Genomic DNA, 27,360 nt, shown 5'->3' on the forward strand with positions numbered 1-27,360 from the left:
AATATGAAAGCTCTGCTTGACTACACAGGCCGGCGGCTGACCTTCAGACGGACGCTTGACAGCGGCTGCAGGGCGAGCGAGCGGGGAGGACAAGAAGGACCACACGTTTTTCAGACGTTCTTTAGTCTTCATACAAAGGTGCCATCGTTTGAAGTTCCATAATTCAAGATGTAAAGGGAGTTACTATATATTAAAAGGCATTGTTATGTACTGGGTAGACAGCTATGCATATAAAGCAAACATTTTAAAGGCAAAGGTTGAGAAAGCTAAAGCACATCACTGGGTGATGCAAAAAGGGCCAGGGCTGCAGGTTAAAGACAACATTGTATAAAAACCGCTCTGCATGGATGAGCACCATACTGAGAGCCCAGGTTCCTCTAGAAAAAGGTTTGAAAAATAAATATTGTGAGGCAAAAACAATATCAAAAACAGGAGCGACAGAGCTGCTGTACATGCTGATGTCTTTTTGATATGATCAACACCTTTGAAATGAACTTACTATAAGTTTGTCTCACTGATGTTGCATCAGCAATATGGGGCCGAATGGTCCAGAGCGTGTTGATGTAACAGCTAGGTTGACATTATTGGTTATTTATTTAATATTTCTGTAATGAAGAAATAAGAAATGAAGATAAAAATATTTTTAAAAAATGTGTGGGTGTGAAATTAGAGTGAGCTATCAGCTTCCTGCAGCCCACTCCCCATCCTTGCTTGAGGCTAGATGTTCCAGGCTACATGAGCTGCTACTAGCATAACACAATCAAATATCTCAAGGTGCATTGTGGGTAATATAGGGGCCAGGTTTGCAAGAATGTGTGAAATAGAAAGGATATCTATAGTTCAGCTGAATCAAGTTCTTGATATTAATTTAATTGCAAGTTTACTGTTAAATTTGTGCATATGTCATGTGTTTCTGCGTTAAAAGAAGAATTCCAGTCAACATGTCAAACATCGACCAGGCTCTATTCAGAGGGATTCACTCCTTTCGTATGTATAGGTGCTCTGGAACAGTTGTGATGTGAAAGCAAAGTGCGACAGCAGACAGGTGAAAATGTGCGAATGAGGAAAACGCTTGGAGTGGTGAAGGATGGCAGGCGCCTGCTAAATATTTGGTCCGGCAAACATTCTCGGTCGTTCAGAGAAAAACACACCAAAAAAAATCACTTTAGTGTTTCAAGTGTTTACTCCTGTACAGTCAAGCAACAACACACAAAGGTCACAGACGCACTGATGTGAGCGAGTGTTTGCCAGCCGTGTATCGGAACAGCATTCAGTCCTGTTATTCAGTCCTAAAACAGTCCACTGAAAATAAAACCTGGGCTTTGTTCAGATCAACATTAGCACTGCATGACAAAAGAAAAAAAAAAAGGCAGCTTCCTCATTCATTCCGATGTGATGGCGAAGCGGCGGTCGTGACGCAGAGGGCTCCTGCGAAAAGAACGCAGGGTTGTCCGGCGAGGAATCAATTACCTGCAGGATGTACATACCAGGGGCTCATTTGCAACGTGAGATCATCTCCCTCACGCTCATTTTGAAGTTTCAGTATCAATCAAAACAAACGCCACACTTGAACAATGCACGTGGGAGCCCTGCAAAACAATTTGTGGGCGACCAATATTGTAATAAACCCCAGTTTTCCTTTCAAGCCCATGGATTTATTACTCAAACCTCTCTCTTGTCTACCACCCCGTCTACACAGGCCGCATAATGGCTCCTACTTTACATGTGGAACCATGACCACAAAGCGTTCTCTTCCATTTAATGCATGGAAGTGTGTATCGAGCTCTGAGAGCTGCCAAAACACGGGTGATCACACAGCCTTAGCGCACCCACGTGTGGACACCGCTGGTGCTGTGCAGCTAGAGGAGACCTGGTGTCATTGGTGCCCTTTTTTTTTTGACACAGTGCTGTTTTTGGTCTGAATGCCGACGAGATCCTTTTATAAAAATCACATCGTGGCTTGGATTTGAATGGCAGCAGACATTAAGATTTATTTAAAAGACCTATACTGTCCCAGCACCTTTCACCAACAGTGACAATGATGACGATGACGACGAGTGGGCGAAAAGTGTTGTGGAAAAGTCTGTTGTTGAGCTGCAACAGGAAATCGGGGGAAGAAAACTTTACAGGAGGAGACATGGCAGCACATTTAGCAGCCTGTCCTCTACCCCAGCACCTAACACGTACAGAGCGTCCCATGATTCGGCTTCTATTAGTCCTGCATGGAGCGCTGATGGCTGAGAAAAGCACTAGTTCAAGCGAACTTTATGTAATTACGTCATGCCCGTCAAACTGTGAGGTAAGGCACCTTTTAACAAGTGCTACTGGTCAAGATTTTTCAAATTAAGTGGCTGATTCATGACTACATACAGTAGAAGGAGTCTAAAATCGCACATTAATGACTACTGGCCAGCTGACAGTTACAGCACCAGTCTGAAGTCACATTAAATATGACTGCATGGACATTTTTAAAAAGAGATAAAAAATTAAACATGGTAGTAATAAAAAAAGACCTGGTTATAACCTAGAAAGTAACAGTCTTTTGGTTTCAAAGGAACCAGATTTTCTTTTTTTTTTTTGCATATGAGCAGGCTCAGAGAAAAAACTGTGATAAAAAATCGAAACAGCAAAGGTTTTTGACTTAAGTCAGATAAATAAAAATATAAAAAGCAAATCATCTCTGTGGTATGATACATGTCACAGTATCAATCATTTGGAGTTTGTCTTTGGGGACGGCATTATTACAGATAAAATGTGGCAACCCCCCCCCTCCCCCGCTTTGATAAATAAGGATTTTCTCCATGATTGTACTTGTAAAGGTAACTTTACAATATGTCGTGTCAATTCTCAAGATATTCCATCAATAAATAAACCAGGCTGAGCGGTCAGAAGTTCTTGAAGATCTCTAAGTCCTTCTGAGGCACAGGAGGGTCTTTCTTCCAGTCGTCCTCCGGGTAAACATCGAAGTTAGAGGTGTCACCCTCATGGGAAACTTTCGGAACTATGGGGGGCTGCGGAGACAATGAAACAGTCTGTGTAAGCTCAAGTGCAGGGATGAAACTATAAAGCTAACGCTAAATGATGAAGCTAATACTCTAGTCAGACACATATAATGCTAAGAACAATGACTATTGGAGAATAGACTAAATTAGCATTAGCTTACCATGTATTAAAGCCATTAACAGGAAGGTAAGACAGGAAAATTGAAGTGATGAGTGTTACACAGAAACCAAAAACCACTGAATAATAACTTGGTTTGCAGTCGAAGTGAAACAGAGAGACTGAAATAAACACTTCTGAAAACCCCTCTAACCTTCATTTTCCTCAGAGGAACTGCCTCCCAGTCAACTGTCTTGAACCACCGATGCTTCTTCACATCATCTGCGCCGTTCTGAAACACAAAACATGGCTATATAAACACTGAAAAACACGGATAAGTGAGCACAGACATCCTCTGCATACAGTAGTGATGCTTTTATTTTGATTCCTGACATGTAGCTTGACTTCTGCAGGGTGGCAGCGATCTCTCCCATTGATAGAGGGAATATTAAATTAAATGCTGCACCTATAAAGATGAATTCTGATGGTGTTTTAATGGGTATGTCAGACTGTATCTGCCTTTCTGTGGACACTAATCATATCCCAGGATGGTTGCATTCAACACTCTTCCCACCATAACAACAAGCAACATCTGGGCATTTTTAGACATGAAAAAGAAGTGGCAAATGTCATCTGAATGTCATCTCCTGTTTGAAGAAATCTGGGAATAACAAAGTCTAAGCGTACGTGATATTCATCTCTTTCCTTCTGTGGTTTACTGCCGGTCTCCTTCAGTAGAAAGTAAAAACAACAAAACAGAAAAAAAGCAAAAAAACGTCTGTCTGTATGGAGTCTCGAGAGTGCCCGAACAATGAGACCTTGAGAGTTTTAAATCCTAATTAATAAACAGATCATCTATACACTTTTACTAGCTATTATAGTATTATAGTATTAATGAAATCACATTTAAATGATGCATCAATACAATCAAATAAAAAAAAAAAACATTCAAATTTCCAAATCAAAACTTTTTCGTTTTCTAGTCTTTAAAAGATAAAATGATGGCTGAATTTGAAAATAGACCACCTAAAAACAAAATTAAGTCCAACCCACCGAGGAGCAGCAGGAGCTCTGATAGGCCAGGCCCAACACTCAGCTCCCACTAATACATAACAGCTGGCCAATCAGAGCTCCTGCTGCTGCTCGGCGGGTTACATTTAATTTTAATTTGATTTCATTTTGACTGATCTGAGCTCCCAGCTTGTGCGTGTCAATGAGATATTATCTCATGGTTATGAGGGGTGAAGCGATGGAAGTGGAGCGAGCAGTGTGCAGACTTTGTTCAGTCTGTTCCTGCAGCTATAGCTAGCCAGCTGTGTGTCGATATCAGGCTGATGTCTTGGCAATACAAACAGCAGGAGCAGATAAATTAGGGAGGCCTGCCACTTTCTGCCCGGTATGGGCTCAAACTGAGAATTAAAGTGGGCATGTTGAACTCAGTGGAAGCATCTGGTAATGGCAGTATCCCTATGAGATCAACTGTGTTTTTATTAGCTGTGCTAGCAGCGTGGCTCCAGGGATGCCAATGTTGTTGCTCGGTGCGTCTCTTTGATCTGACTGAAACTGGACAACTATTGGATACGCTGCAATGAAATGTTCATCCTTATGGTCCCCAGGGGATGAATCCTGATCACACTTTCAGTAGTCCAGTACTGCAAACTACACATTTCCATCAGCCTTAGCTGTACTTAGCATTTAGTACTACTTAAACTCAAACAATAAACATAAATATTACACCCCCTTAATATCAGTATGTCAGCACTGTCATTATGACAATGTGTATGTTGGTGTTAGCATTTAGCTCGTGGCTCTGTCATGCCTAAGCAGCAGTCACAGCTAGATGCTAGCATGGCTATAAACTTTAGTCTAATGCATTGCATTTATTGACAGCATTGTAAATTATGTCTTTTGTTTTAAACATGTAGGTCAAAGTTTAGTTACATGGCACCTGCTCGAGAAAATCTATTAATCATGTGACCCCATCCAGACAAAATTGGCAAAAAAAAGGGGGGTCGATTTTAACTATTAACTAAGTAGTTTCATTTTTCTTGCCACAATTTTATAATTATAAAATTTTCCAGAATAAAAATTCTCTAAAGCAATTTATTTTATTTATTTGTTTGGGTAAAACTGAATCTTTAAGAACTAAATTGAATGAAACTGACTTGTGTAGTGAAACTGAAATGTTAATTTCAATGTATGTACATGCAGTATATATTCAATTATGAATCAACTGCATATTTTTTCACTTTCAGGCTATGAATGCATCATTTAAATGCTGTTCAATTTAAGACATTTGGAAGAACCTTTTATATTTTTTATATTTCTTAGTGGATTTTAATTAAACAGTGACAATGTAAACCATTATCATAGTGGCACATTGCAGCCTCTGTACATCAGGACAGACAGCCTCAGCCTTAATGAGCGCTGTGACTGGAATATTGGCAGCCACAAATCAATATCATCTTGTCTGGGATTATGTGGAGTTAATCACTGGGCTTAGAGAAGTATTTGTTTTATTGAGAGCAGCTCTCAGTCTCCCGCTCCTTTCACTAATGTTAATTGAAATGCTCCAGTCCTCCAGTTTGAATGGAAATCTACACAGCCCCCATTGATGAGTGATGAAGGGGCAGGCTCTCAACAAAATGCTAAACGAACACACTGTTTTCCAAGCTGTAATTCCTCCAAGAGACCACTAAAAAAACCTCTCAACTCCCGAGGCTGCGCACAGTGAAATCACTCGAAATGCTTTTCTTCCACATTTGAGACCTTCTTCTTCCTTTAGGTTCTATAGTATAGTTATTTGGAAGGTTTATGAGCTCTTTTAATCCCCCTGTCATAATCAGGGGACACTTCTATATGAGGGATGCACTCATTCCAGACGAGCAGCTTGTCACTGCTGAAAGACAGTCATTGCACATGAAGCAGCAGTTGGAGCTCCAATGGGAAGGGTCAGCATGGGGTCACGTTGCTAAAGGCAGAAATTACTGTTCAGTTGGTTATTTGATTCTCTGTTCTGAGCTTTTAATGCTCCCTTGCAGAGACCAAGGTACTTAAATTCTTGTGCAATCCTGTTTAAAATAAAGCTAACTATATAGCATGCTCTAGGTTTAGGCCTTCCTAGTAACTTCAGGTTTCCTTTTCCTTTTAAAATGTTGATATATTCACCCGGATCGCATTCGGTTATGACCATGCACTCACAGCAATAAGCAGGCTGCATCAACAGGGGGCTGGATGCAGCACTGCTCAGGCCTGAAAAAGGTACTTGCTTGCACAGAGCATCTAAAGTCCACTTGGTAGCTTTTTTCCAGAGATTTCAACGACATGTCAAAGGTCTGCTTTCTATTTGCGTAAGGGGTTTGCTCAAAGTTGTCCTCTCGTGTGGTCTAGATCTGCAACTTTGGTCTCATGATTGAGTAGGAAAGCTCTTTGCTGGAGTGCTTTTTATTAGCTCCACCTCGCTAAAACTAATGCAGAAGTCTTTAATTGCCTTGTGTTATACTGATAGGTGTTTCTAATATTTAGTCTAGCCGGACAGGTTAGCAGTCAGACACATTCTGAGTCTTCTGAGGCCAAAAGTTCAAGATATTGTGCTGAAAAAACGGTTCTGCAAATGTATTCTCGAATGCTTGAACTTGTTTTGACTCAATAATGGAGTCATGAAAACACTTCCCGAACTTTGTGCTGCTGGGAGGACCAAGTGTATTGCTTCCATTAGGGACTAACAATATTTAGACTACAAGTCAGACATTACAAATAGAAGTAACTATAAGACAGGCATCCATCCTGCTGGAGGTGAAAAACCCAAACAAGCCTTCTGTGAATTCTCTTCACTTATGACTAATTGGAACCATGTGGAGCTTCAGTCACACTGTGGGCCTTTTCTGCTCCTCAGCTTGCTGACGTCAAAGCACCTACTGAAGGTATGAAATATGGTGAGCTGCCTTGTGGTTCAGGGAGACGGGAAGTCTAACAGACTCACCTTCATGTTGCCTAGCCGCCTGGCTCGGTCAATGACCAGAAACTTCTTGATGAGGTCTCTGGGGGGGGAAAGAAGTGAAGTCAGTGAATCCGAAGCTGTGCAGTGTGTCTCTGAAAAGTGTTTCTCACGTAGAAGAACTGCAAGAAGGTCCTCCCCAGCTCTGTCAAAATGATAAATGCATCCTCACCTAAGGTGGCCTGACAGCTGTAAAAGGTGACGAAGGCTGGCGAAGTGAGTTGTGTCCTTTTGACAATCTTTTAATTGAAGAATGTAGCACATTTTCTGCAGACAGGACCTTCCTGAGACTATAAACACGTGATGTAGACATCCATGAGAGAGGGATGAGGATGATTCACAGGGTTCTTAAAATGGCAGAGTGTAGGCTTTCTGATGAAATGTGATAGCTGCTGACAAACAGAGAGCTTTTGATGAAGGTGCCGTATCTCACATCCAAAGAGCTGCCGGCAGGCTCATAAATACAGTGGCTGGGTGTTGATAAGTCAGCTATTTCTCTGTTTTTAACTAAATCCCTCCTATGCTTAAAGACAGGCCTTTGGAGTGATATGTCACAGAGAAATATTTTAATCAGCTCCGGGGGAAAATATTTGTATTTATGCCTTTTCATGGATTTCGTGAAGGGGAATTCATGCGGAAATGATGGCGACAAAACAAGAAGGGAGAGAGGATATGGATAAAAACAAACAAACCAGCCAACCGACAAAGAAAAAAGGCAACCCAATATTTTGTGGTTTGTTTCTCCGACAGATGTTTGCTTTTCCCTTTACCAGTTAGGTTTTCCCCTTAAAGCTACACTAATCACTATTCTTATTATTAATAACATTAATTAAAGATAATTATCAGTGACTCACACAGCTCTAAAAAGTGTTTTAGGCTCTTTGTCTGTCTGCTGTTTGGTGCTGCACTCACACTTAATGCTAGCTGGTAGGGCTACTGAAACAGTTCGCAGTGTGTCAGAGCGACAAGCCACGACTTTTGGGAATTGACGCTGTGGAAGGAAAACTGGGGATCGAGTATGTTAGACTCTAATGGAACGATTATGCTGCTCTGTCTCTGCTGGATGTGTGAATCATAGCAACATAGCATCTTTAAAAAAACGCTAAATTGCCGAACGCTGTGTTCCCAGCTCATTCCACTGTCCCAAAAGTGGACGGCAACTATCAATTAATGCATCTAATTATGGCCTGATTATCCTTCGATGTAGATGAAAAACGACTAACATTTTCCCTTTTAACAGTTATACTCCATAGACTTGAGGAGTTATTGTATTATTCATGAAAGAGTAAAAAAGCTCTTTATTATACAAGTGCTTAAGCTTCCCTCTGTTGTGCATATTACAACTGCTGGCCCTATGGTGGCTCCACTGCAACAGTTCAGGGTTTGATGTCTTGCTCGAGAGCACTGTGACAGTGCGTGTGGAGGGCAGGGTTAATGTTACCCATTAAAGTCCCTCTAACACATTCTTCTAGTCCCCTGGGAAGCCAAAACACGTCTCAGGAATTCCACGCAAGAGTCCCACTCCGTACACACAGCTGAGGAATACATGGAGGTGGTGCAGAGGGGCGTGAGGTCAGGTCAACACAGTGTCAACATGTCCATAACAAGTCCTTAACTACCAACTAATTTCTTGACTAATGGCTGACAAGACTTTTACTGCTGGGGTCACCCTGGGACAGCTCTTCAGTCTGTCTGATCGCCTATGCTCAGCAGCAGCTGCTGCTGCTGCTGGAGATGGAGCAGTCTGCCTGCAGTACTCTGTACGGCCTTTCACTTCTTGATGGATGGGAGTGTGTGACGTGGAACTGTGTAAGAGTGATACAAATGGTGAAAATATTAAAAATCCTTCTGTCTGCTAGCCGCAAGATAGATGGCTTAACAGTGGGAAGCTGTGGGTTCGCTGAATTATCAGGGGAAGCAGTGTGTGTCTGGCCTCTCTGGGGCCACTGTGTCAGGACTGATTGAGTGAGCGCGTACACACTCACATACATACACCCGGAGTGCGCTGAGCCTGTAATCTTGCACATTCCTGCGCCCTCCAGCTGGTCTAATGGGCAGTGTGAGCAGTTGATTTGAACCAGTCCAAATCAGCTGGGTGTGTCATTAGTGGCTGCAGGTCAACATGAAGTCCCTCTTTAACTCCAGGGACCTCATTGTCCCGCTGTTAAAGGGACGATGCAGCACTTAAGAGACCCCCATCCACTGTTTTAAGCTTAAACAATCGTTAAATAGCAGGGATGCTTAGTAAAACACACATAAAACAGAATGTGATAATTTGGTGATCCTTTTTGACATATACTCAATTGAAAACAGGATAAAAAGAATATATATATATATATATATATATATATATATATATATATATATATTTTTTTTTTTTTTTAATTGGGGTTGTTTGGTGCCACACTGGAAAATAGAAAGACTGTGGGGAGATGGGATGTCTTAGGCTATTGTGTTTAAAGTAATCTGGACGATTATGTGAGACTTTTTGTGACAGCGTTAGTACACGCAAAACACATTAGGTATTCATGTATGACTAAAACGCACACACAGATTCTTGGTGTAACTTGACCCTGGCCTGGCGTCGGGAGCTTACTTGACATAGAAATCCAGATGGCGTGGGAATTCCAGTTTTCCAGCCAGGATCTTCTGATAGATCCCAAATGGATTGTCATCAAAGAACGGTGGGTACCTGCGGAGACAAATAAATGTCATCTGTGGCTTTGCTTCTCTGAAGCTGCGCAAACACTGTCACAGTGAGCAGACTCAATTTGTGCTCTTCAAAAAACAGCATGATGCAAGGAATGGGTAAAGTAGGTAAGAGCTTCCACACATTCACCTGGAGTCTGAACAAAATGGTGAGCGAACATGTGGAGAGGTCATTATTAAGAGTGGGGGGAGGTATGACAACTTTCTGTTGGAGACAGAGCAGCCATTGTTCAAAGCTATTTTGATGATTCTGTGTGTGTGTGTGTGTTAGTATTTCTACCACCCACAGGCCTTCTGCTGCTACACTCCACTGAGCGCTTTCCCAGCTCTGCTGCTCTTCCCTCCGCTTCGGCCTGGACCAGTCATTACCCACAAATTATATAATGGGACCAGCCTCGAAATGCATTACATACGGAGCAGACAGGCGCATAATCACACCAGTTTGTCACATGCCACTTGCATTCCCGGTGAAAAGCTCCAGAGTCAGGAGACTGTGGGATGGAGGCGCCTGGGAGCACCACAGACTCCACTGTTTTTTGTTTTTCTTTCTCAAAACTGGTGCCGTTAGGTGGAAAATCTGGGTCACTGTGGCAAAATGGAAGGAGGCTGACATGATATGACCATTTTCTGACATAAATTGGTGTTTTAAAAGTAGGCATTATTAGTAATTCTAGTAAAGTGACTGGATGACCCCTGCCCATTGATTCACTGATAATGAATACCAATGGATTTTGGGTCTGACGGAGGCTATTCAAGGTTCAAGGTTCAGAGGTCATTCAGGTTCAAGCACGGCCATGGAGTCTTCAGCAAACTTGCGTCCTGCATCTGTTGATGTGTTTGTAGCATTGGTGGCGTGATGCCTCTGTCTGAAAAAGGCCAATCTTGACTGTCGTTACAGCTTGAAACATGCTGAACTGGATGAGCTGCAAGGACAGATGTGCTTGGATAAAGTTAACACTCTTCGGCGGAGTTTATGCACCCAACAAGCCGCTTTCACAAGACCACATCGCGACAGAGGCAATGTTATGAGGGCAAGTTTTGTGGTGAGTGAGTGAATAGCTAAGAAGCTGAAACTTCATTCACAGGGAGAATTTGTGAAGGAGTGCCTTGTTGCCACTGCAGAACTGCTGGGACCAAAGATCAAAGCTGTACTGGAGAAGACAGAAGACAGGACTGATTAGCAACTGACAGTTAGTGGCCCTGTTTGAAGTTACACATGACTCCCTGACAGCAGGACAATTGGACCCCTGCCGTGACTGGCACCTAACAAGCAAGACTTTGTTTCGAACCTGCATGGAATTTCTCACACAGAGCAATGGAGGATTTCTCAAAATGGAGTTAAAAGGAAAAAATAATCCGACATCGCTGCTGGAACAGAACCAAAAATGGAAGTGAAATGCTAAATGTGTGTCTGAAACACACAACCTCACAGCCAACTCTGGGACTCTTCCCTTTGATGAACTTTCTCCTCTGCTCTAAACAAAGAAACTTGTTTCAAAGGAGCATGGATGCTTGTAAAATGCAATTATAATACTGCTATCACTTTCATAATCAACGTTAAAAACTGTAAAAATATATACATTGAAAAATGAGCATCAGCTCAGCATGAGCACCTAGGAGGTCGGCTCTGGAGCCCACCTCCCCCCGGGGGACAAACTGACTTTCTCAGTCTCCTTCTGCACTTTCTGTAAAACAGGCAGTCATGGAACATGCACAGCTGATTCTTTTGACTGGTACGGCGCCCTGTCCCTGCTCTGAATCTTCACCTCACATGCCTGCAGCAGCAACAGCGTCTGTTTCCCTGCCTCTGAGCCAACTCAGCCACTGAAATCAGGGTCACGCAAGCAGTACCTTCCTCTCTGCGAACTGGGTGAATTTATGCTTAGAACTGGCTTTCACAACCAAATGTAAGTCACACTTTCCTGCCAACATCTTCATTTATTTGTTCATAGTCTCATCAGTGTATGTTTAGTGAGTATTTATTTTGTCCTTGTTGAGTTAGTCTTTGTTAGGAGTTGCAGTAATAAATGGTCGGTGTCCTGGTTATCTATATCTTTCATTCATTTTCACTTACTCTCAGTGTACTGTTTCTGTTCTGTTGTTCTTCTTTTTCTTTTTCTAAGCTAAATTCAAGTGATTTTTGTCTCAAAGTTAATTTGTGCATTCTAAACCCTCTTGCTTGATTACCAAGAGACGGACAGGTTTGGCTGACTTTGAAATGATATCGCTGGACGAATAATTAATAGTGGCTTTGCCTAATTACTCTAATTAACACTTTTTCTGCAAACTGGGCAAATCTGTCCCAATGCAAGATCTGTTGCAACTGTTTTCTTTAGGGAAAGTAAAGCATGTTAGATAAAGTGGGATGAACTGCAGTTCATTTTCAGTTGGATTTCATTTGTGCAAAAAAGCAATGATCAGTAACCTCAGTTTTTATTCTGATTGAGATGTTCTTTCACACAAGTGCAACGGACAATGAATATTAATTCAAATGGATATTTCATGAAGGTTTTACAAAGTGTTCCTGAGCTCATGTACTAATATCCTTTATACGATCATGTGTTCACCGTGGTGAACCTCGCCCCATCCTTGCCTGTGAATGACTAAGCCTTTTGAGGATGCCTCCACTGTACTTGACTTAAGGGTCCACACATAGAATGATAAGATGTTAAGTTGGGGCTCATGGTGGCTCAGTGGTTCACACCATCTTATGAAAGGTTCTGGGTGGGGCAGGGCCTTTCTCTTTGGAGTTTGCACGTTCTCCCTATGTTTGTGTGTTTTCTCTGGGTGCCCCTGTTCCTCCCACCATCAAACACATGTGCATTAGGTTAATTCTCATGTCAGTATCCTTTGCCAAGGCACTGGCTTAGAACTGGAGTTGGTTAGCAAAAACAAACACAAAAGGCACTCACAACGAGTGGAGATAACAAACAAAAGAACACCACACGGTGGGTTGTGCACAAACGCTGGATGTGGCTGGTAGGCAAAGACAAACAGTCAGGGAACTCCTGGAGGAGGTCAGGATAATTTGGCAACAGGCAAAGCTGAGAGCCTTCCTTAAATACTCAGCCCTAATCAGGCTCATGTGCCCCAGGTGTGCTGCTGGTAGGGTGGAGCCAGCTGAGTGCAGGGACACGCCCAGCTAAAACAGACAGGGGAACAGACAGACAGCCACATAACACTAAGGGAAAATGGAAAAGTACTAGGACCAGACAAGTTAGCACATTCTAACAGTACGAGAGAGAGAGAGAGATCTCACAGGTGAACAATCTTCGCACCAACTTTTTTTTTTTTTTTATTATACTGATATTTTCTTTGTGCATAAGAGATTAGAATTGAGTGACAAATTTATAGAGCGCTCTTAATGAGATGGCCCAGACGTGTTTCATTTTTCTCTTCTTTAATTAAAATCCCATAGTGGGATTCTTTTTTGCATTAAAATACTTTTTGATGCAATTTACTGAAAAAATTCCCATGGAAGTGACCCTGAGCCAAACCCTCTTGCAAATGGGGCTGAGGGAACCACTGTAAAAAAAACAAATTTATTGGGGCACCATCGCCACAATGCTGGGCACCAAGGCCAAAACCAAATATTATGAAGACAAAACAGTGTACAATCAACAATTAGAAGTCAGTGCATTGAGAAACACATAATGTGTCCTTATGTGTTCACAAAAACACATGACTCAGCCTCCTCTGGTTACCTGAACAAGCTTAGTGGGAGTTGACCTTGGGAATGAGAGGCGAACTGTTCCAAAAATTAAGATTTCTTTGGAAAAAATACATACAGGTTGGTGTATCAGATACATGCCGAATTACATTTCGACTCATAACACTGTTACTTTGCTGTGTAGCATCAGGTAAAACGATAAGGTGCGTCCCTTGAATGTCTCAAGAATGATAGATATGTGTCCAGCGGTATTACTGAACGCTGTTTACAGATAAGTGGGAAGTAAGATCTTGATTTTGGTGTGGGGACTTCATATACACAACCACGTGCACAACTCCATATACACACAGGATGATTGGTTTCCATTAAGAGCAGAAATCTGACCCTGAAGGCAGTCTTATGGAGGGAAGACCCCTTTTTTTCCAGCTCTCTCTTGGCTTCCTCCCTTTGGGGCCCTGACCCATCGCTGAATGTTTTCTCAACTTGTGCGTCACCCCAGAGGAGGATGATCTACCACCCCTGACTTTTCAGAAGCAGCTGCTACATTCTTGGATCAGGACCTCTGACAAACAGCCACACAATACCGCAAGATGAAGAGAGCCCTCCGTCTTGCCTGCTGAGGTGCTGGGGGCAGCGCAGTGGCATCCAGCCTCTGCCAGGACTGCAACACTTCAAAGCCTGTCCTGATGAATGCTGGGAGAAGGTCACAGTCTCTTCGCAAACTCAAAGTCACATCGCTTTTCCGAACAGGATATAAAGAATATGGATGTAGGGGTGAGAGCAAGGCAGGTTCACACACGGGTGATCTCTCAATAGGACTAGACAAAAGGTGCTGCACACTACTTAAAAGGGGCAAGGTTAGACCAATCCTGTCCATGTTAATCATGATGGACGGCATATTTAATCAAACTTCACATAGTATCAGGTCCACTACTGTTAATAAACCAATCATATTTTCGTTTTGAGATATCTGGCTATGTAATTTCTGCACTCACCACAATGCAATGGAGATGAATGGAATTACAGTTCAATAAGCCTGAGGGTCTGCACCTCTGTCAGTGGCTCCGTGGGGCTTGTGTGCTTTGACCTAAATGCTAAATTTAGGTCACCATTGCTGTTGCATTAAAGCTGCACCAATCAATATTCGACATAAACAACGGATGAAATGATCATGAGTGGAACATTAAAGTTGACGCTTGTTGTGATGAACCCACGTATAATTGTCACCCACTCTGCAGGTCTCAGTTCTACTGAGGCTCTCTTGGCTCACTGTTTTGGTTTCATGGCCAACGGCTTTATTTTTTTTTTGGTTCAGTCTCTGGCTCCAAGATGTGCCGTGGCTTGAAGCTAATGAAGACTGTACCAAAATGTGGTGCAGGATGTAACATTGGCATTCACATGGAGCGGATAACTGGTGTGTTTTTTACATCGGCTGAAAGACTTTCAGAATTTCTGACAAACACAAAAAGGCTAAACTCTGACGTCCCATGTCTTCCTGCGCTGGGGGTGTTGTTTTATCGAAGTGGCGAGGACTGAGCACTGCACAAGCTATCAGCGGGGAGTGCAGAGCAGAGTTGCAGCATTTTGGAGGGCTGCTCTTTGATGGATTGGAGGATGTGACAAAAACCATCCTGCAACCTGACAGAGTCTCCAGCGAGAGAGAATGGATGCATTTAAATGGAGCAAGAAGTAGCATGACAGCGTCCTCTGTGTGTGACTTGGTCCAAATAGTAAATACAGTGTGGTTAAACTGTCTCTTACACTGATAAAAACCAAATACAGATCTCATCTCTCAGCCTTGATGCGCATTCACCTGTCATAGATGACCACAAACTAAATTCTATTTACCTCCACTGTATTAGGGCGGAGGTAGAAAATGACAAGATGTATGACAAGAGTCTTATATAAAAACAAAAGCTATTGAATATTGGCAAAAAATACCAGCCAATATTCATGTAAGGCCATGCTATTTGATTCAATGAATTAACACCTGGTGTGTCCCTGTCCCAATCAATGTTTAAGTCAATCTCAACCTTCAGGCCTGTTCTCTCTGAATGCCAATAAGGCGCACGCATTATCATTCACTGAGAATGACTGAGAACATTAGAATAAACCGGAGCGCTTTCTGAAGGGGGATCAGCGTCATTGTTCTTCACCTCCAACAATGATTCTCATTCACAGATTAATTGGTCGCAGCTCTGTGGTATTCAATAAGCACCCAATGAATAGATTTCCTACACTGACACAATAACAGCTATATGATTAATTGATTAATTCCTTTGTTCCATGTACACAGGCTCCTCCACTGCTCTGTTCTCTCACTGAGTTTTACTTGCAGGGCTGTTATGTGGGATTGCATCACTCTTGTACAGGTGCTCGTGTTACTGTGTGATTTTAGTATTGTTTTGAGAGATGATCATCAATTCCAGCCACGTGGAGAGTTGCTTAAGAGTTCGCTGTCTGGGCTACACAGAGGGATTTTTCACCTGTGTGTGTGAGTTTTGAGCATGTGAAATTCTTTCTGCAGACATTTCTCTGATCTCTCAGACGGGGCTAACATCTCAGAGATGTTGGGCACAGCAGCAGAACTCACATTTTTCTAGATAAACTGTGTCTTAACAGTATTTGTCCAAAAGGGCTGAGATGCTCTTGAACAGAGGTGTTGTTCAGTGCTGCCTCACCTCAGTTGCTCTGGAGGAGGAGAGCGCCCCCTGGTGTTTTAAAATAGGTCGAGTGTGGTGTGCACTGTACACTGCAGCACTTACCCAGCCAACATTTCAAAGATGAGGATGCCCAGTGCCCACCAGTCCACCGCTCGGCCGTGACCTTTGCTTTGGATGACTTCAGGAGCCAAGTACTCCGGAGTGCCACACAGAGTCCAGGTCCTGATCAGACAAAAAGGGACAGGTGTGAAAACACATTTTAAATATAGGTTGTACATGAGTTGAGCTCTATTTCCACATGTTTGGGGTTGCTCTTAAATGATTAGTCAATAAATCTGTTATTTAAGTTATTTTTCAAGCACAAACCAAACATTCTGTGGTTGCAGCTTCTCTGATGTGGGGTTTCACTTCTGGGTTTTATATGTAAACGACATGATAATTTCACCTAACTATGACAGCACTGTTTACTTGTGTATGCGTGTATGCTCATGTTAGCTTGTTATCTTTATTATGTTGCCTTTTTTCTTTTCTATTGTTATGTAAATATGGCATGTGGAATATGACAGGCAGGTCAGGGATGGCCAAGATGGAGGCACTGTGGAACGGTGTATGTTTTTGCTCAGGTAAATTGAAGGATTTGTGATTAGACAATGATGTAATGATGTAATGGGAGAAAGAATAGGCAAAAAAAAAAAAAGAAAAAAGAAAAAAGAAAAAAAAATTGACCATGGCCATGAAAATGGAGGAAGCTGATGCTGGTGTTACACCAGACAAGACACACGGGGACTTGGGCTTGTAATAACCTTGTAGCCATGCAGGATTTGAATGCCGACAAGCATTTATAGAAGATGTTAAGTGGTTTGAAGTTGAAGACATCCAATCTGATGTCCTGGTGTTTCAACTCCCAGACAATCCTTTGAAACCTCCAACGACAAAAGCGAAGTGTGACAGCAGAGAAAATGCTGAAATCCTAGAAGCAATCTGTGAACCGTCTGATGACATGATGGGAGAAAAATCTCTCTGGATGTTACACAGAAACAAACACTGGAAAGCATGAAAAAATATCATAAAGCACAAGTAGGAAATAAGACACTGCAGTCAGGTATTGCTGCAGCGTTACAGTCAGAGATAGTCACTAAAGATTCGTGATGTGAGGGAGAAAGATGGAGAAAACATCAGGAGCTGGATCACTGATATACAAAGGAAAGTGACTCCCAAAATATGTGACAGTCTGAAGGACAAGGTCAACGTCATCCATTGCATTCGGCAGTGGCGACAAGAGAGTTCAAGCAGATCAACCATTATCCCGTTTGCAATTAAGCAATGTCGTGATGGAAGGAGGTGAAAGGCTCAAAGGTTTCTTCTCAACAACAAGATAAAGATTACAGAAGCACTGTCTGCAGAGGAGAAAGCAGCAAGAGAGAAGCTTTGGCCTTTAGTGAGGAAAGCAAGGGGAGAGGGTCAAAGAGCCTCTTTCCATGGTCCTTTTGTGGAAAATGGAATAAAAGATTGACAATTCAGAGGCAACAGAAACGCTGTGTGGAGAAACAGGAGTCCAAATTGCACCTTATCGGCTTAGTTAATTAAGAAGCTAAGTCAAAATTTGCGTTTCATGTGTGAATATTTTATGTTTCTTATCTTCAAAATGGAACCGTGCGAGGCCGTTGAAGGAGTTTCATTCAAGGACATGAAAAACGTGAAAAGAAAATAGGCCCACTCTTTCTGAAATGCAACCATGAGTCATACGTCTAAAAGACTCGCTCGTTGATTTAATCTTTCTCTGTTATTCCCCTTCAAGAAAGGGATCTATCAAACTCAAAAACTATTGGAAACAATCACACTCAAAATATTATTCTTTTCGAGCTGCCACTTCATGAGACAGTCATAATTTGTTTGTAATCTCGACAGCGGTAAGCTTTTTCTTTTAGTCTTTTGCTGTAATCTCACCAGTATTTCAGCCATTGGAGTCTTTTTTTTCCCCTCTATGGATTTTACATTTAATTCTCTTGATGTCATGTGTATCACCAAGAGGAAGACAATGTTTTTTGTTATGCAAAAGAACTGAGGCTGATTTAATTTTACTTAACAATACGTACTGTGGTCCATGTATAATCCTCTGCAGCGACATTAATGAATGTTCCGATGAAAGGTTGGATAGATACCCTCCCAGGCTAAACCAAGCTTCACAGAGTAATAACCTTGTTTCATTGCTCTCCTCCAACCTTTCTTTGACTGATGCATGGCATTTCCTCAACCCTAGTGCAAGTAAATTCACATGGTTTAATAGAAGATTAACTTCTATTTTTAATTTCTTCCTCTGACCTTCAATTTGGGAGAAAATCCATTGTCCATTATCGGACCGGAGGCAAATGATTTTGAAATCAGGTGCTACCCAGGAGAGCTGTGGTATGAGAGAGTTTTTGTTGGCGATTAAGTCTAAGGCACTTTTTTTTTCACATTGTTGATATTGTCAGGATGTTTTACAAAGAAATTAATGGCTCAGTTATAAATAATTTTACACCTCTAAAAGATTCCACATTAATAGAAGGGTCAGGCCTGGATGCCCAATGTATTATTGTCAATTAGTCTTGTAAATTACACAAATTCTGAGGGAATCCTAATTTTTGCTACAAATTTCCCAAGTGGTGCATGATACAATGCTGAGAACCAGTTGTGTTCTATTCTCAAACAAACTAAACCATTATTATCTTTATTTGTAAATGATTCAACACAGGGGTCCACAGATTTTTTCTGGATTTTATCTGGAAGAATAAATCACATAAGCTTCAAAGATTTGTACTTTCCAATAGCTAAGCAGAAGGAGGTCTTCAAGTCCTGGATTTCAGCAATACTACTAATTCATTTAAGGTTTCTTGCCAAATTGTCAGGCAAAACAAAACAAAACAAAACAAAAAAAAAAATCAACCATCAAATGAGCAAAATTCCATCAGCAAGCCCTGTTAGCTTGGAAACTAACTGTGATATACTTATTAGAAATTGTTCCAAAGACATATGAATCACACTTCCAATCTTTTTAATGAATTTGGTAAATGCTGTCTTCTGAAAAATTTAGGTCTGTACACACGCTTCCAATTCATTTCAGAGAATCTTTGACCAAGGCCAAGTCAGCACACTGACCTCAATTCTGACTATTCTCTTTGCCAATTGAAAAAAAAAAAGAAAAAAGAAATGTCAGGCAGGTCAATCTACAGTTGGCAGGCCTGGAATCATCAATGGAGACCTACCTTGTATCTCAGGCTATTATGAGGTTAGCAGGTCAGACAAATAGCCAGAGGCCATCCTCATACACACCTTAAATGCGGTCATTAAAATCTGTTCTAATGTCTACAAGCAGCCAATGTACAGATGCTAAAATGGGGGGTTTCCACTGGATCTTGTGATTGGTGTTGCTACAGCATTCAAACCAGTTAAGGTTGGACAGCTTGTATTGACGCAGGCAGTACACATGTTCGATTTTCATTTAGCTTCGGGATTGAGTCTTTTTAACCTATCATCAACACTGAGCGTCAACGAGTTCATGTCCAGCAGGTGTAAGGTGGGTAATTTTGGTAAAATACACATTTCAGAATTACCATACTGAAAAATGAACTGGAATAAAAGTTAAATAATAATAAAAATTACATTTTGGGGGGGTGCAACCTTTTTTGTACTTGCTCTCTGTTTATCTTTAGCAGAGTGGAATGATTTCTTCTTCTACCTTAAATTAAAACCTTCAGTTCGATCAAGCGATATCAAAAGCACTGCAGCAATTTGAGTGAGAACTAACTGTTATTTTTCATCATTAATTAATCTGGCAATTTATTTTCCAAATGAATCAATTGTTTTAATAGCTACTACAACTTCAGACAGGGACACAGCAGCAAATTCTCACATTTGAGAAGCTGGAACATTAAACGTTCACCATTTTTTAAGATAAATCATTAAAATGAGTGACGGGTTGTCAAATTTGTGGGGAGCATTGAGAACATTTGCGAAACATCAATAAAAGTGCAACTATCTTAAAATTACTTGGACAGATGGGCAATTTTGGGAATGCATCACAATTGTTAAAAGTAAGTTGCTCATATTAATATGTAATGTTCAGAACCCCCCTTCTGCTTATGAAAATATGTAACTACCACAGTCACTTATTGTCAGCGTGTTAAGTGGCCATGATTGTTTGTAAGTGATCGCTCTGTATACACTTGTACATTCCACACTGTGTGTAAAATAGACACTCCAGTTGCACGGGAAAGACAACACCCATAGGTAAAGTGATCTGTCCGTGACACCCGACCCAGCAATGTCATCTTTCATAGTACTGCGACGATACTTGTGGGGGAAATAGATCTGGAGGTGTCAGTCAGTATTGGCTGGGCAACCACAGGATGTAAGTGTGATGAGGGCGAGAGTCCAAACACAAGTACTGGACAATAAGTGAAGGATGCCTGGCGAGCGTGAACAATAGCAGGAAGTCTAAAGCAGATTATTTGCCTCTGGCTCGCATCCTTCTGGCTGACAGAACAGCTGATTGACACGCTGTGCATGTCTAACAAACATGCACAGTGTTCTCTGTGAAAACCACTTGTCCTCTGATGAAGAGCACTTGGCCTGTCGCCAGCTTTTCATCGTCTGTCACTGATATCACCTGGGTAATGACCTCTTTCGGCCAGTTGCCATGGTGACGGTAATTTGTATGGAAATGATGTTGGTCCTGGTGGAGGATGAAGAGGCTGCTGATGTTGGGGGAATAGAGTGTGGGGTATAGAGCAGGCGTGGCCGCGATGGAAAGAAGACACTTGTGTTGTTGCTCTTCAGGGCGTCGTGTGTCGTTAAAAAGGGCTCCGTGTTTAAATGTGTCGATGAGTTTGTCCGCCAGCAGGGGACACTGTGGCAGCATGGGGAGGACCAGGCTGTGATGACGCTATATCACCTCCTGAACGAGCAAAGTACAAGAGAGCTAGTGGCAATGAGGCAGTTGTCTTCCTATCGCAGGCAATTCTGCTGCCCTCCATTTATATAAGTGAGTCACTTGCACATCAGAGAGGTATCTACTCCCCATCTGTTTTGCTCTCCCAGTCTGGGGGAAAATGTAATCTTACTCCATTATGTTTACATGTCAGCGGGGGTCAACGCAGTGCTGGGTGAAACACTTGGGAGAAACACTGCAGTAAGCAAGGCTGCAGTGCAGATATAAAGCCGTCTCTTCTCCTCTACAGAGCATCTTTTCAATTCTGCCGAGGTCGCCGGGAGGCCTCGCTCACTGTATATCTAGTTCAGACTAAATGACATCAGTTGGGGGAAGTATGTCCTTCAGTGGCACTGCCGGGGGTTTCTTGGAGTTGTGAGGAGACCCTCAAATTCCCAGAAGAAAATATGATCTTTTCAAGGACACTGAACACACACAGGAAATGAGCAGGATGCCTTTTCCTCATTCCTCTAATGTCAAACACTGTATTTGCCCACAGTAGTTAAATGTCCACATCAACCATTTAACAAGTTAATCATGTCATGAGGTAATGGGCCAAACTAATTGAATTCAAAGCGGAAATAAAATGTGGCTACCCCAGCCAGCAAACAGCAAGAGCCCGAGGGTTCATTGAGCATGAAACAAACCGGTCCATAAAACTTTGATCACGTCGAAAGTCACAGTGTTCCTACCTGGTCTGGACTGTTGTCGCATAAAAATCCCCTGTCACAGCCTCCTCCTACCTCCCACCTCCCTCTCTCCAACAACTCTGTGTCTTTCGTATGTCTTTGCAGCCTTGATACGAAGTTTAAACTCATACTGCTTCCATATCTCCGCACACCTTGCCAGCTGCAGCAGAAACTGGGTGCGATTGTAAGATTCCCAATTCCCAAGATTCCCAATCAGAAGGGGTTTCAGACCCGATCAGACAACCCAAGAGGCACTTCATTTTAAACATATTGAGGGCAGGGATTCACACTGATAACAGCTCCGAATCAAAACAGTGCAGGGGGCTGCGTTGGTGGGGCTGTGAGAGACTGAAATACAACCCCATAGAACCCCATTTGGAGCAAATAATGAAAGCTTTTACAGGTTTATCAGATGCCAAAACGCCGCACAGCATCTTGCATTAATCACAGACAGGAAACAACTCTGGAAAGGTTGCAGTGACAACTATTTTATCTTTCATCTCCACGATCACAAGGTTAACAGCAGAAATACAGCATTCATTTTTTTAATGTAATGTTGCTGCAATCTTGCCATTTTGTTATTAACAAATCATTTTGAGAGACCCATCAAGGTAAAACTGTCCTATATCTCACAAGAAAAAAAAAGCAAAAGGTGACACATAAGTTGAAATTCCATCACGAAAAATATCATTTTGTGGAGCAGAACTTAATTTTTTCTCAGATTTAGGTTGTGAATCAAGAGGGGCCTTAACCCCAAGGTTGGGAACCAGTAGCAAGTATCCATATCAGAAGGGGGAAAGACGGGAGAAAGGCTCAGTCACCGAAACTTAAATATACAAGCCCTAAAAACCAATACAAAGCGTATTGTGGACTAGTGTGGAACGGGATGACCTCTGGACTACACAAAGTCTTCGACGTGTTTCTTCAAGTTTAATCAGGAATTTCCACCAAATCCACATTGTACACATAGAAACGAAATGGAAACGCAGCTTGTAAAGCACAGCCTGTGAGCAAATGTACAGTATGAGCTCAGACGTACGTCGCGGACTGACAGCTGCTTTGTCATTCCCTTACTACTGACAATCAATCAAGCATCAAACACCGTGAGCTGAGAGCGGAGAATCCTCGACTGTTACCCAGCCACACATGCTTCGGGAAGGAAGGAAACAGAAGGAAACAAACACCTATAACCCCATAGCACATCCAAAAGTAAAGCCCCTTTAAAAGACGGGCTTCATGACACAATGGTGCTGGGTACTTTTCCATGTTGGTGTCATGTCTGAATAAACGCTCCAGTCACTTTGACGTAAATGTCACAACGGCAAACTGATGAGGTCAAACCTGTGACAAGTATAAACTGAAGGCTGTCACATTAATGGAATGACCACAGAAGCACAAGGTTATGCATAGAGGTCGTGTCGATTAAACATCTTGTATGACGTCTACACAAAGCAATTAAAATCAAGTTTAATAAATTATGAAACGCCATGAACGGGCCAATTGAGACAATTCTTGTCATAAAAAATAGTTAACCCACTTGCAGCAATTAATATGGCACTTCAGATTTTCATTGACACTAAAATTGGTGAAATTCTGTCCACTGGGTTTTGAGGTACTCGTGTTTGGTATTGTGGTGCCTCCTATTTGTTGGGATCAAAATGCTTCTGTAGGTCAGGGCCTGAAGATATGTACCCACATTGATGATGATTGGACAAATCAACAACTTGCGGCAGCTTTCTTTGAAGCTCCACCCCATATAAAGTCTTTTGTTTTTGATGGCGCCCATGTTTTTTTGACTGATCTTGCTCATTTCTAATAGAAATGTGTATCTCACGCCCATTTTAGTACTGAAGCTGGCAAAATCCAACAATTTCTATTTATGTTATTTTTTTATTTTTTGTAGAGCACATTGAGCTGGACTTGTTGGTATCAAACTTCCAGCCAATCAGACTTATAGTGTGAGGGGCGAGAGTACTTTTAACTTAATGCACCTCTATGCAATAAACTGTCAGAAATGTCTTCAAATCACCATTCAGTCGGTGCCGAACCCACAGACAACCAAGTTAAATGTGGCATAAATGTGAGAATTTGCTGATCTTCAATATTTTCAGAAGCTGAAACCAGAATATGTTTGTCATTGCTTTCCCCAATAAACCACCAACACAATGAATCCATTATCATTGCTGGTGTCCAACAAACAAACCACTGGCTGGTGCCAAGTTTATATTATAAATAAGTTGTCTTTTCAATCAGAGCTCCTAGACTTTGGGCCTGAAACAGTCTGAGCTCTGACTGAAAATCAATATCATCTTTTAAATCCCTACTTAAACTTTGTGGTAGTACACGATTTATTAACTGGTTTTTATTACCATGTTTTATCTCTCCCCTTGCATATACTGCCAATTTGGTTTGTTTCAGCTCATTTAAACTACTTAATAAATCACTCTGTAATCGTGGTTGTCAAAATCAATACTGATATTATTTCTATCACCTGTCAGAGAGCTTCTTAGCGAAGCCGAAGTCAGTGAGGCGGATGTGTCCTTCGCTGTCCAGCAGGATGTTCTCGGGCTTCAGGTCGCGGTAGACGATTTCTTTGGAGTGGAGGTACTCGATGGCGCATACGATCTCAGAGGTATAGAAGAGGCCAGTGGCATTGCTGAAGCGGCCACGGCTTCGTAGGAAGCTGAAAAGCTCGCCACCCGGCACGTAGTCCATCAGCATGTAGAGGAAGCGCTCGTCATGGTGGGTCCAGAACCTGAGAAATAACAGGACGCATGAATGTCAACAAATGCTGAACAGTAAGTAACTTGATCAGCCCACATTTGCCCTACGTGTCCATCGGAGGGTAAAAGCATTAAAGTACCGTCTGACGAGTTGAGGAAATCAGATAAAATGAGAGGCTGTATCAGTCTCAGACTCTTTTATCCCCCAGTGAGGTTTGGAGCAGTGTGCAACAACTATTTCTGCAGGAAGGGCACTTCAGAGGAATAAAAACAAGACAGCACTGTCAGTGATGAAGACGGAGGAGGCTCCAGTGTTTTCCATAAGTGCTGGCTGCCGGCCACAAAGACGATTAGTGGCTCTTTCTTATGCTGCCATTTTATCTCCGCAGTTCCTTTTGCTTTTTTCTGTTTTCTCAAGCTACAGTTAATCTCAAATCTACAATCACATTGATCTCCAAATATACAGTACTGCACTAACAACCATGTGCAGGTATTATGACCAGACAACTGTTCAAAGCTGCCATAGTTTAGTCTGTTTGATGATGGTTTTTCTCTCACTTGCATCCTTATTTTGAACAGATAAGTAACCGACTGATAAACAGGTCAGCCAATATTGGCTCATTACAGATAAATTCTAGTATAGTAGGTGGTTGAGGTCATTTGGAAACACTGTCATCATTTTGTCAATCACGCAACGAACATTTAACATAAATTATTCTATATTTATATATTGTGATGGCATAGCACAGTGGCTGCTGTGTCCAATGACACCATAACACATCAAATTTTCTTTCATTTTCCAACATTCTTGTGTCAGCTACTTTAAAAACATCATTATCGGGTGACCTGACCTGACTGTTTCACCGCACAGCTGAACTGTATGGTGCCTCAGAGCATGAAAAGTAACTGGAGGAAACGCTGCAGCTGAAAAGTTGAACTAGTTTTATTACAGAAAGAAATTCTTTGAAACAATGTTAATGAGGTTTGGGGAAGGCGTCTTTGTATCTTCAGCATATGTGATGGTCTTTGGTATGCAACCATAGTCACAGCCTTTTCTTACAGGGAAAAGGAGTAAATTTTTGCTAAAATTCTGGAAAAAATGTGGGCTCTCAATTGCTGGAATTTAACCCTAAGTAGTACATATTTCCATATATATTGCCACCTCTGGCTAAGCTGCAGCCAGACCTGCTTAATGTCACCTGAACTAAATTTATTCAACACAATAGTGTGCTGAAAAAAGCAAAACACAGAGCCTGTTTTGCTGTGAGTGTATGTGCATACTTCTGTCAGAACAACGGAGATGGATTAACTTAGCACTGCTTGAACAAAACCAACAAGTTCTTTAAGAGTGCAATGCTGCTGTGAGATGCATGGGATGTTTTGATTGCAACAGTCCTTCCATCGTTCAACACTATGTAAGCTAGCAAAGGCAAGTCACCGTTCTCTCAACTCTAACAAGGTGATTCATGAGCTGTCAATCAATTACACATCACAGGCTAGCCGGAAGCAGCATACAGTATCCAGTATAGAAACCACCAAAACAACTAACATCTATCAACAAACAATTGACAAATTCAGGATTTGGAGTTTCCCTCAGCATTGATCACAGCATATGATTGTGTCAGAAAGCTGTAAGGTTGCTGTTGTCAGTCTGCAAAGCTACAACACAACTAAAACTGCACATAGTGAGCCTTTCTACGACTAAAAATCCTCTCACTGTGCTGTATATGGCTCTCTCACTGTGTTGAAGCCAGATATGCTCAGGAGTCCTTATCTAATAACAGGGAGTACAACCTACCACCATATCATACTGTGGTGGTTAATACAAGGCTGCGGTGAACAGAACAAAACATCACAAAGCTTAAAATGTCTTTTTCTAGGCTGTGAAAACCAGATTATATTTTGCTTAGTAAATACTGTTTAGAAACACCTATAATTTGATCAGGTAGCGCAAGACTATTCATCAAATAAACACATCAGATTTTAAGAGTGAAAGTACAGCAAAGCATAAATGGGAGAGACTTTTTGGAAGTGGTTATTCGTACTAAAACTGGAGAAAATTTGCTCAGGGATAAAACTCCTCTCCACTTAAATAAAGAACATGCTCGGGAGAGACAGATATAGTATTTTATTACGCCAAAAAAAGTCCAATGTGACTGATCTGTGGAGAAAATCACCCCCATTTCTCTCAGAGTCTGCTCCTTAAATCTTCAGATTATATTGGATTTGTATCAGTGGGGAAATTTACTCTATTATGGAAATTCCTATAAGAATACAACTGATTTATTATGTATATCTAATGAGATAGAAGACAAAAAAGGTAAATATTTAAGCAGGTTGAAAAACACAATTGCTTTAAAGAAACAGTGCACCATTTTTGGAACAATGCTAAAGTTTGTGTGTTAAGTATGGAGTCCAGACATTGTTAGCCTAGTTTATGGTCACAGTGAGGGCTGCCAGATTTGGTGCCATCTTTCCTCTACAGTGACCAAAATCAAAATCTGTGCTCTCCACTGGCAGAGGTTCTCGGTCGACCCTGCGATTGTGGGCTGCATCAGCGAGGAGAAGGAGGCTGAGTACAGGAGTGTTGCAGAGTCCTTCGTTGAGTGGTGTGGGCTGAACAACCTGCAGCTTTACACTGGTAAGACGAACGAGTGGGTGTTGGACTTCAGTTGGCGGAAAACACCTGCTACATTGCATTTCCATCCAGTGGGTGGATGTGGACACTGTTCAACAAGGGCTAAGAATGCCAGGGTTGTGTAAGACGGGGCAGAGCTGGTTTTACTTTCTGCAGAGGCTCCATTCAATGTGAGGATGTTCTATCAGGCAGTGGCAGACTGT

General features: G+C 41.8%; 1 protein-coding gene across 1 annotated transcript in view; it reads right to left on the bottom strand.

Annotated features, from left to right (window-relative positions):
• Positions 1-1,167: 1,167 nt before the first annotated feature.
• The window catches only part of prkx (protein kinase X-linked), a 37,111-nt gene continuing 10,918 nt past the window's right edge, over positions 1,168-27,360 (bottom strand). Inside the window, exons 3-8 of the mRNA XM_076723728.1 lie at positions 24,288-24,551; positions 16,241-16,360; positions 9,693-9,788; positions 7,082-7,139; positions 3,314-3,391; positions 1,168-3,011 (exon numbers count right to left, since the gene is read on the bottom strand). Of these exons, the coding sequence (XP_076579843.1) occupies positions 2,886-3,011; positions 3,314-3,391; positions 7,082-7,139; positions 9,693-9,788; positions 16,241-16,360; positions 24,288-24,551 (742 nt within the window). The 3' untranslated portion in view covers positions 1,168-2,885. The remainder of the gene's footprint in view (positions 3,012-3,313; positions 3,392-7,081; positions 7,140-9,692; positions 9,789-16,240; positions 16,361-24,287; positions 24,552-27,360) is intronic.

Source organism: Chaetodon auriga, chromosome 23, assembly GCF_051107435.1.
Source record: "Chaetodon auriga isolate fChaAug3 chromosome 23, fChaAug3.hap1, whole genome shotgun sequence".
NCBI lineage: Eukaryota > Metazoa > Chordata > Actinopteri > Chaetodontiformes > Chaetodontidae > Chaetodon > Chaetodon auriga.